We start from the raw sequence: 12,365 nt of genomic DNA, 5'->3' as shown, positions 1-12,365 counted from the left end.
TCTCACGGTAAGGGGTCCTTGTAGACTGCCATGTCATGGCTTCCCTGGACGGGCATATTAATCTGACAGGTATTACTTGTTTGACTTTTCACAGCTGACTTTTGTTTCAAGGACAAATTTCAATGTTTACCAAGTTTTCACCGGGTTCAAATATTAGGGCTATCACGTTTTAATTGAAAGTTGTTTGAATTGGAAAGGAAAACTTATATTCTCTGACTTAATTTAAAGTCTAAATTCATGTCCATGGTCCCTGTGTACAATTAGCAAACAAAATGTAATAGAGTCACTTAAACAATGTTTATACACTGCTAGCATGATAACTTTTAAAATCAAATATTGGTTGAGCTGGGACATCCTTGATATCTTATTGCTAAATAAGGTACTGTGAACCATTGGATAACCAGGAGAGATTTATTCCCTCAATGTTTGCGGATTAAAACAGTGGTAAATATTCATCACTGTGAGCGATGTGAACTCTATAACATAATACTGAAAGACTAGTAAATAGTTAAGTATAGCAGATGTTGATTTTGGCTGTTTAAGGATTATATAGATTTATCTTATTAAGTGAAAAATCATAACTGAAAAAAATATGAATGTGAAATTTATTATAGTTGTTTTATCAGAGTTTAGGACTTTCCAAGTTATTAATCTATAGGCTTTGTTAAGACAGGAGTTTTTACATCAGATTGATTGATTGTCAGGATGCATTGAGAATGAAAAATATCAAATGTAACAACATCATAATGATAAAAAAATATAGAAGTTGATCTGATTGATAATCTAATATATGTTTCCCTGTGATTTCTAAGTAACGTTTAAGTTTAAAAGAATTCTAACATGACAAAGCTTGTTTTAAATCACATAACATTTTAAAAGCAGTGATTATACTTATAAAACATTCCAGAATTACTCCAGAATAACTTGTAAGATTTGATATATTTTAAAATCATAAATTAGTTCAGCTCAGTAAAAATTTCAAGCTAAATCTGAATTGTACAGGCATTTTATAAGTGTACAGAAATCCAAGATCATAAAAATGATAGATGCTGTCCAAGCCACTAGACTGTGACTTGTCTAGATGTACATAAATTTCTTATGACTTACAACATAGGTAGAACAAGCCCAATTTTGATGGGAAATAATATAAGTATTGTGTAAAGACAGCCTTGGATTCATCCAACTCATCCCAAATATTTTTAAACCATAAAGATGAGTCTTTAAAATTTTGATATTTTTTCAATATTTCTAATTCAAAGGTTTAAAATAAGGTAAGGTAGATAAGGAATACAAATTTATAATGACAGGTCTGTACAACTTAGGCAAAGGAAAACATGATTACATGATTGAAAGAAGAAAAATTTAACTTTTCAATATTTTTCAACAACTACAAATATTTCAAGCTAAGAAAAAGCCTCTCATTATGCAGTCAGACGGTAAAGTTTAAACAACATATTCCAAACTTATTTGTCACGTTGTTGTTATGCTTGACTCTTCTTTAATAAAGGATAATCGGTTTAAATCTGAATCCTTTTACAGAAACTTTTTGTGATAAAGTTGGGTATATAAAAGATGTGATTAAGTTGGGATCGTTAAACAGCACAAACCTGTTTGATATTTGCCGCCATAATTGATTATTTACAGACTCACCTCATTGAAATGCCAAAAATCACCTGTATTTCAAAAGAGTTCCTAGTTGCTATAACTATTTTAACTATCATGGCCTGATAAGTAGTGTTTTTATACCAATGCATATGGCAGAATGTATATGACTTGATTTGTGTGAATAAAAATCAACAAACAAATAATAAGTATCTGACATATGTCACCTAATTGGGTTTGAGAGAAATTAATATATAGAGTAAAAATTTGATATTTTTGTTTTAATAGAAACAGCATTTCCTCAGCTAAGGAACCAGAAGTTTAGGAGCAGAAAACTGTCAGGCATCTGTTACTATTACATTAAATGAAGATGCACTTTTACACTGGTGCTTGGAGGCGATAATGGGACTTTTGAATTATTTATTAGATTATAATCAAATGAAGTACAATCTATACCCAAACCAAGGGATATAATTGGAGACTATCATTAAATTGTTTTCAGGTTTAATCTTTGTAGATATCTGAATATCAGAATTTCTGCATTTTTTCATGTGATAAGACCTGTTTTCTATATATTGATAATTAAGACTTTGAAATATGTTTTCTGATAAATGTGCTATTGATTTTATATGTATTTGAGGCGAGACTATTATTGTGTTTACATGGAAACACCCAGGGGTCATACTGTATGTTCTGATGTTGTTGTACAGAAATAGTTGTATTTTCCTTCATTGGATGTGATTATTTTTCCATTAGCATGTTCCTAAAATGCCAGAGGAATATTAGGACCATTGAAATATTTATGTTGTGAATCCCTAGATACACTGTAACAGGATGAAGGGATGAAACTGACGCTGTCGTGTGTTTAGAGGTGCTGCATGTGCATAGCACAATTGTCCACACAGCAGGCTCCTAAGGGCCGTTGATACAGACATACAAGGTTACTGACAACACCCAGTTGATATTATCGTATCAGTGGGGTATTTAATGCTGTTAACAGCTTCAAGGTTGGGAGACTAGATAGCTATGCTTTCAGGAACCTGCTGCAATTAGTGCACTACAGGCGACGTATACCGTCACTATCGACCACCTGCGCCCCTTGTAGAGTGGTCTGAAAGCAAACTCTTTGACATTTGGACACGTTATGAAAATAGCAGGGAGAGTCTAGCAAGCCTAACTAAGGGATTGTCTTGTAGGCTTCATTATAAATAGAAATCCACCTCCTGACACCCCCTACACCCTCTAGAAAAATAAGTTATTAGAGAGAAACAAAATAAAATCCATCAGATCTCGCCTTCACTGTGTTGCTGTACAAGCAAACTCCTTGGTACAAATTGCAGGTCCAGGCAATTTTCTAAATGTTTAGATTTCAAATTTTTATTATAATTCAGTCAGTTCATAGAAAAATGTACAGATTTAGCAAGACTCACTTTGTGTTTTTTTAGTTCTCAAATACTCTTTGTAGTGTATGTATAGCCAAAGATTTTTTTGTTCCAGTATCTTTAATTTAAGTTGAACTGAGCTTGAAATTTTAACATGTTATTTATAAGGTCATGAAAATGTCAGGTACATTGTATCATCACTCTCTCTCGCTCATCATTCAGTTAAATCAAGGATGCTAGTGTAGCTGTATCATAAACTGTACTTTATCTCTGATTCAATGTATAACCAGGAAGAGGGCTTATATATGATCGAACAAAGTAAAACGACATTGTACAATTATTGACCCGTTTTCAGGTGAATTCAAGGAATTATTAACCTTCAAAGGTGATAATTGCCATTGGCAGCCAAAAACTGCAGCAAAGATTACTGTTATATTTACCTATGAGACACTCGATTAAGTTTTGTACTGTTGTATTCACCTTATATGCACAAATTCTGCCTGTTTCGTTGTAACATCACAATTTAGTCCTATGAGAGATATTTTGACCAATGAATGTATGAAAAATAACAGTTGATATTTCATCTGGACTGCACTTTAAATTGTTGGGTTTATCGTTACTCTGAATATCAAATTAAGATATTGTTTTTGGATCAGTTTTCAAGTTCTGTAATTTCCTTCCTCTAGGTATACAGATAATAACATTTATGTTTATTTAATTTTGCCAGTGATTTTGTGATTTCCACAACAAGTATACTACATTCAGTCAGAGAACTTTTAGCAATTAATACAATGGAGTGCAAGATGGAATACTGTGGGCTGTTAAACAAGTCTTTAACATACTAGAGTTGTGTTAGCTTTGATTCATTAACACGAGAAAACAAATTTGAATGGAATATTTTGAAACTGATAAAAAATGTTAATAAGTTTTAATTCTGTTGTAATGATTTTCCCTGAATTTTAAGAAACCAATCAGAATATTTACCCAGAATTTTAAGATGAGAAAATTGTACAAGATTAACATAAAAAACTTATCAGACTTTGAGTAATTAGACCTGTGGGTCTGTCAAAATGTTGTCGGCAATGTAATACATCTACAGGGATTTCATTAATGATGTAATTACTGCTTTAGGATAGAGTCAATTTCTCTGACAATTATTTGCATGATATATGAATCGGAAGAATTCCAAGGAAGGTCAAAGCTTCCTTCAGTCAGCACATCAAAACAAAGACTCTATTTGCTTCAGTTGACATGGTGACTCTGTTTTCAAAGACAAGATTAGTTCTGTATCCTATTTGGTTGTTCTGGCTGATGACTGACAGGAAATGGGATGAGAGTGAAGTATCTGATAATATTGGTTTTTCTAAAATCCTTTTCTAATGTCATCCAATGAGCCCAGACTGAATGACCACAGGATATAAGGACAAACAATCTTTAGACCCAGATTCATTGGTCGTGGTACCAAGACAAACATTGTTGAGACCTAGACTTCAGGTCTTCACCTTCAAAACCAGGGAACGTTGCCCAAGGTGAAGTGGATCTAAAGCAGTGTTGACTTAAGTCAGCCATGTTTGTATGGTTGGAGATTGCTTGAGGACAACAAACATCCAAACAGGACTTTTTAAAGGGGTTGGCCATCTTTGTATATGAGTCTGTGTATCATATCTGTCTGTATACACTGAGCAGTCACATTCCTGTGGGGGCTTTGTAAAGGGTGTTTATCCACCAACCCCTATATAAAGGTCTACAATAATTGGAATGAAATTTCTATGTAGGATAGACTTAATGTCTATATGTAAAACTGTAGGTCAAAGGATACGTTAGAGTTTATGTAACAGTTGAATTTGAAATAAACAAAAGAATAATTTGAAGCGGTTTTAAGCAAACACTTATACATGTAACTTAAACCTCTCAAGATTATCTGATATAATCATCATTCAAATTGATTGTTGTTCAGAGAAATGATGGAGCTGGTTGTAATCTTCAGTGACAGATTATCTTCTATGTTGAAGTGTTTCAGAAAAAACATGTTGATTTGGTTTTAGGAACTTCCTTTAAATATACAGTTCTTGACTTGCAAAAGAATTTTTTGAAAATGCTATTGGAGAAAATTCATCAAATTCTTTAAGCTTTTATAAAGTGCATTAAAGACCCCTATTTGACAAACTATCAAACTTTACAAGATGTCTGGTGGACTTGTTGAACAAAGAATTCTATGATCAACTGCTTTGCTGACAATTTACGTCTGCAGTTAAGGCCACTAAAATCATAAGTCTTCATTCAAAATAAGGAAGTTTGACATAATTGTTGACTCAATTAAGTTCAGCGAGCAATTAATGTTATTTGCATGACAATGAAATAACATTTGTTGATATTTGCCAAGAAATGTCTATGGATGGGCTTCTTACCAGGCCATGGTCTACTGCAGCAGAAGTACTAGTAGACACTTTACATGCTTGTTTAACATATAGTTGGTCATTTTCAACAGGCAAAATTTTTGCCAAATTCTCTTGAAACAATCAAATTATATTTTAACAAATTTAAATTTCGCGGTCTGGATGTAAAAGGATATCACTTGTCTCATGATTTCATGGATTAACTGCAAAATAGAGAAAACATCCCTGTGAAAATAACTGGCTCCTACAGTATGTATTAGTGATCAACATATAGGCCTCTTGTTAGTAATGTCTTTTCAGTGGTCAAATGTCATACCGTAAAGTTTGTCATTTGTCATTAATGAGCCGTGCTTTTTTTTTTTTGGCAATTGAGGAGGAAGGATTCAAAATTAGAAAATTTGATACATTAAAAAAAGATTACTCACAGAACAGTCATCTATTTCATGACTTCCATCAAAAGAAAAAAATCATCCCTTTTACGGCAAGCTTTTGGGATGCTGCAAACATTTTGAACTATCTGCTTCAATTAGTGGTTATTATTGACCATTCAGATGTCTTGCTTCAATTAGTGGTTATTATTGACCATTCAGATGTCTTGCTTCAATTAGTGGTTATTGTTGACCTTTCAGATGTCTTGCTTCAATTAGTAGTTATTGTTGACCATTCAGATGTCTTGCTTCAATTAGTGGTTATTATTGGCCATGCAGATGTCTTGCTTCAATTAGTAGTTATTGTTGACCTTTCAGATGTCTTGCTTCAATTAGTAGTTATTGTTGACCTTTCAGATGTCTTGCTTCAATTAGTGGTTATTGTTGACCATGCAGATGTCTTGCTTCAATTAGTGGTTATTATTGGCCATGCAGATGTCTTGCTTCAATTAGTAGTTATTGTTGACCTTTCAGATGTCTTGCTTAAATTAATGGTTATTATTGACCATTCAGATGTCTTGCTTCAATTAGTGGTTATTATTGACCATTCAGATGTCTTGCTTCAATTAGTGGTTATTATTGACCATTCAGATGTCTTGCTTCAATTAGTAGTTATTGTTGACCTTTCAGATGTCTTGCTTCAATTAGTAGTTATTGTTGACCTTTCAGATGTCTTGCTTCAATTAGTGGTTATTATTGACCATTCAGATGTCTTGCTTCAATTAGTGGTTATTATTGACCATTCAGATGTCTTGCTTCAATTAGTGGTTATTATTGACCATTCAGATGTCTTGATTAGGTGTTTCCCTGTAATTACAGTGTGATTTTAATGAAGCTTACTTGTACATTTTGTGGAAGGTTTTCATGGTTGTTTTGTTTTTTTTTTTTCGCTTTGTTGAAGACAGTTAGTTTGTTTTTCATACTGACCTGCAGCAACACTTACGATATCAAAATGAAAGTTCTCTCTTTTTTTTTTTTAAAAAAAAGGTAGAATATTTTCTGTGTAGAATCCTGTACTGTATATATTTTGTTTTCAGATATAATGATAATGAAAAGAACTGAATGTGATAAAAGTTTATATGAATAGCTCTGAGCAGGGTTATAAGCTGGTACACCTGTGGTAAGGGATCAGAAATAGTAAGATATTGAACCATCAGTTCACTTGTGTTCCACTATAGCTTTGTGAGTACTGTATAGATTTTATAAAGCTGAGTTGTGTAACATGTACCTTGTTTACACAAGGTTTCCGTTTCAATGGTGTTTCCCTCAGTGAGTGAGTTTCAAGCAGTTTTCAATAAACTCAATACCAAACAAGGTATTTCTGTGTATACTTGTGTACCCTATTCTAAAAGCCATGTGAACTTGGGTCATTCATTAAACCAGAACTGTATCACAGGTTTCCACATATCAACCTTTACTGTCTGGTGCTGTTTTATGAAATGGTTTTGGTATGATGAAAAATTAGGAAAACAGTGATTATGTGAAGATTTGTAAGTGAACTTTTATATGGAGTTTAATGTGTTAAAAATAAAAGTGGATTAATTAGTAGTACCTTTGAATATTAAGAATTAATACTGAGTACGGGGTAGGTATAAGCTCTGTCCTGTCTGATCTGTAAACACTTGATATTTATTGTGATACCCATGTTGAAGTTTTAGATGCTGAGAATGACATTATTTTTCATTCACAACTGTGTACCATATATGTCCAACTATAAACCCAGGAACCAACATTGTCATGAAGTTGGGCTTATTACAGGGCGATGAGATACCCTTGTTTTAAAGCAAGCTGTATGTATGGACGTTTTATTAAGCATTGGATTTTTGCCAAATGAATATAGACATAGCTCACTGAAATTTGGCAAGGAATGCAAGGTATTTATTGAAACTGAAATTGACCATTGACATGAATCAAAATTCAACTTATATTCAGATATAGATGACCCATATTTTGAAAAAATGAGCTAAATTTAACAGGGATGAGCATAATTCATATCAAACAGTCTGATCATTGATAATATACTTCAAGAAGTATTTTAAATTACTATATCAAATGAAACCAGAGATGGACATTTAGCCTATGAAATAAAGAGGAGGTCAGAAATGAGCATTGGATTTATTCTAGAAATTGATATATATAGACCATGGTATTGTTAGGATAATAAGATATATTGATCACAATTGTGCTTGTACTTGGAGATTGGTGAGTGGGTGACGCGAGGTGGGGACATCGGTAACTTGGGGTGGAGACAATATAGATTAAGCATGGTTAAGGTGAAGAGAGAGTCACTGTCACTCAGTTCCATCCTTTTAAATACCCTATTCAAAAAGTCTTGCTGATTTTATGAAAGATAAAATTCGGCAAGGATCTAGTGACTAGAATGGGTCCCTAATTGCGCTCGGTAATTACCCATGATTTTGTGTTGACGGCCTAGAATACGAAACTTGATACCAATCAATGAGGTGCATACAGTGCATTTATAGATCAGTATTGGAAATATGGTTTTCCCGTGTTTCTAAAATCTCAGCTAATTGGGCTCGTCAGCTATGTTTAAGGTGCATTATAATTAATTTTGATTGTTAATGTGAAGAATATCTTAACCGTGTATATTTGTGTTGGGAGCTAGGACACATTTACAGCATGCACTTTGGGTGCAGTTATATTATAAATAGATGACATTATAATTTCAACTAATTCAACTATGTTGAGCATTGTCAAATAAAATCGTAATCTTCTTGGCATGAGTGTGCAGAGATAGAAAAGAAGATAATAAATGTACTAAGAATCATTAGTTGATCTTTATCGAAAGGATTTGGTGATAAGCATTAGGCTGTATGTGGACTGGCATGATGTTGAGTAAATAGGGTACAAACTATATATCTCTTTAAACTGTTACTTTGTTTTTAATGCCTCTTTATGACCAGCAAGAGGTTGGAGTTGTTAATATTTATGAGGGATTACAACTGTGATATTAAAGACAATTTATGAAGGATTATAAGTTCAAATTAGATTTTGTGTCAGAGATAAGTTTGTTGTTGAAACAATTTATTTCTGTGTGTCTGCTTAAGTCATGTGTTTCATGGTGTCCTCTTTTGAGGTCCAAGTAGATATGTTTATAATCTTCCATATATTAGGTGTGTTATTACACATTAAACACATCTTTTTTTCAATTAGAAATAATTTCATACTGTGGGGTGGTACGTTTGTTATAAATTTGGACCATTTTGGGGATTTTTTTAACAGTAAAATTATAATTTTTATCATGAAGAGTTGCCTTGACGATTTATAGTTTTTTCATTACAGAAGAATTTTTTGTCTGTTTCTTTGACATACAGGGCTATTTATCCCCCTTCTTTTATCATTGTAATATGTAAAGAGTTTAATGCTAATATATTAATGAATTGTATAAAATTTTGCAAAATTAAAATGTCATCATGGTTATTTCTACAGGGGGTTAATTTTGCAGCTTCAGAAGGCAGACTGCAGACTTGGGAGTGTACCTTCACATATCTTATGTATACCTTGATATGTTGTAATATGTCTGTCACAAATTCATGAACATGAGGAAATTATGTAGCAGTGCATTTAGTGTGAAATTCCCCCAAATGTAAATCTACATATATAGTAATTAAAGATAATTTTTGCAAAATTATTGGTTATATTACTCCAACGGCTTCAATTTTCCTATATAAAATGTGAACTGTGAACTACAGTGAAATCCATGCACACATTTCCACCTGTCAAGAAATACATCTCTTTTTGATAAATGACCAAACTTACCTATAAAATGATTAAACTCTCTGACCTCTAAATTGTGTAGTTTTAATGGTGAACATTAGTCACAGTGCCAGGCATTAGACATAGTAATGTTACTTTGGAAATTTAAGTTGTCTCCCCTGTTGAACTGGATAGGCAACATGTGGGATTTTTTATGCTAATAAATATTGCAAGAGTGACAACTAGATGGAACAAAAGTTATATAACACTATTCTTAGGTTTTGAGTTTCGCACATAAACAAGGATTTGATCTTTTGTAATTTTATTGTTTTGGGCTTAAAATGTAATAAATATTTTTATGGGTGAGTAGTTTGGTCTTAAATAACTTGTAAATTTGCCATAAATGTTTTCAAAGACAATTTTAAAACCTGGTCGTAATGGATCATGACATTACTGTGAAGCTTGTCCTTCTAATCTCTAGAATTATCATTGTCAATGGATACTATCATATTCAGTTGAATACCTATGGTTTTTTACGATCATCTAGTTTCAACATTTGAAATGTTTTGGTGTGACATGAATGAGGATATCTGTGTAATCCTGCATCATTGATGTAATAAAAAGTGTCATAGCTTGCTCTGTATATAAATATAAACAAAAGGTGAATTTTTATGGAATTTATGTGTGATTTAGCAAATTTTTGATAGATTTGAATTTAATTATATATGAACTTAAAAGTTTTTAAACCAGAAGGTAACACATTATTCAGATTTATTAAAATTGCCAACATTACTTTTTTAAGCATTCCTGTTATTTATGATTGGATTATCTCCTTGATAGAATAAAGAGTTTTTAATGGACATTGTATCTGTTATTGTTACTTTTTGACAGTTTTGCATACACCAGAAATACACTGACCTGATCTACCATTATTGATTTTGAATAGATAATTTGAATTCATTTCTTTTTTAAGTGTCCTCTCCATTACCTATGAACAAGCTGTATTTATCTTACAAGTCCAGGGATCCAACATACGTATTCTTACCCAGAATCATGGGGTGGGCTTATTGCGGGATAGTAGCTAATTACCAGGTAACCATGTTGAATTAATTGTGAAATTGACTCATTATATAATGATCAGAAGTATTGAATAGCTTTTTTTGTGTTTTGCAGCCGTGCCATACAAAAGAATCAGGATCTTCGTCCAGAGACGCCGATACTCAATGTGATGTACGATGACTTCTGGGGGACACCGTTAACACACAGTGGATCTCACAAGTCCTATCGACCATTATGCGTCCTGTCTTTCCGTCTCAACTACTTCCTTGGGGAACTAAACCCATGGGGTTATCACCTAGGAAATGTTATTTTACATGTCATAGTGACGGCAGTGTTCACACATTTTGCGAGGATATTCCTGCGACACCACATCCCAACACTTGCTGCAGGACTTTTATTCGCATGCCACCCCATCCATGTTGAAGCAGTTGCAGGAGTGGTGGGAAGGGCAGATGTAGGAGCATGCCTTTTTTTTCTCCTGGCCATCTTGGCTTATGTCAAGTATGTTCATCACAGGGAAGTGGGGAACAGTCGTGAAAAATATGCCTGGTTCGGACTGGCAGCCCTATCAACAACAGCTAGTATGCTAACTAAGGAGCAAGGTGTTATGGTGATTGCAGTGTGTGCATCATATGACTTATTTATCTATCATAAAGTAAAGTTGCAGGATATTGTCACATTTAAATGGGTGAGTTTGTCATTCTTGTTCATCATAACTTACAGTCTAATTATGGAGTTTCTGCAAAAGTACAATCACATTGTCATTTATAGTACATGTAACGAGAGACTCAACAATTCTCAAACAAAAAAGAAGCAAAATCTTAAAACTAAGTTTTCAAAGAAATTTAAATCATATGAATATGTTTGAAAAAAATAAAGAATGCAAAAGTATATGTGTAATGTGAAAAGTCAGAGAATATTGTGTTTAATTGGATAGGGATCGCCATCTACTGAAGCTGTTAAAGAAAGCTGGCCCATTAGGAATGAGTAATAACTGAGAAAACTTCCTACAATGTTACATGTTAAAAGATATAAGATTGATGTGTTTTTTGTTTTTTTTATCTTTTGAATTATTGTTCAAAGACAGACTTATTCACCATGATATTTATAGATACTGTAAAATCATGGATTTTCAAGGTTCACTTATTTTTGCTGAATTCATTCAAACTCTTAATCCACAAATTCATATGTCAATGAACTGTTAAATTTCTAAAAAGTTTATTTATTATGCTACATTTCACCACAATATAATTACATTCTTAAAGGCCCATCAACACATTAAAGGTCATTATGGACGATTTCACCACAAAACATTAAGTAATATTTTTTGAAAAATACAAGAAAATTGAACACCACGAAAATATCTGCTTTTACAGTATATTTAAGATAAATCACAAATGTTGTGATCAGTATTTTTTTCTCCAGATTTACATTTTCCTCTAAAAATTGTAATGAAAAAAAATATAATGGTCTCCTGATTGATATGTCATACATTGAACATATTTCTCTGGTATGGCAGAATACATCTTTATTTTTCTTTCATTCTTTGCACTCATGAAAACATAAGTATTCTATTATATTAATTTATGTATATACATTTTGTAGGTATATATGTACTAGTTCTGAAAAGGAGACACATGACAGTAATTGTACATGCAATCTTAGTCCATAAAACTCCCAAATGTTAAATCATTAAACTTACCATAGTTTCAGTTTTTGAAAACATTCAGTGCATGACCTGGTGCTAGGTACAACAAAACAATCCTACATAGACATTGTAA

The 12,365-nt window shown here is 32.7% G+C and overlaps 1 protein-coding gene across 1 annotated transcript in view; it reads left to right on the top strand.

The window, feature by feature from the left end:
- LOC132559498 (protein O-mannosyl-transferase TMTC2-like) overlaps positions 1-12,365 on the top strand; it is a 72,795-nt gene that overhangs the window by 17,042 nt on the left and 43,388 nt on the right. The window contains exon 2 of the mRNA XM_060224128.1: positions 10,699-11,272. Within this exon, the coding sequence (XP_060080111.1) occupies positions 10,699-11,272 (574 nt within the window). The remainder of the gene's footprint in view (positions 1-10,698; positions 11,273-12,365) is intronic.

Source organism: Ylistrum balloti, unplaced genomic scaffold (genome assembly GCF_031769215.1).
Source record: "Ylistrum balloti isolate Yb309-2 unplaced genomic scaffold, AGI_CSIRO_Ybal_v1 Utg369662, whole genome shotgun sequence".
Lineage (NCBI taxonomy): Eukaryota > Metazoa > Mollusca > Bivalvia > Pectinida > Pectinidae > Ylistrum > Ylistrum balloti.
Note: the sequence above shows the minus strand (reverse complement) of the source record. Positions and strands in the feature narration are given on the sequence as shown.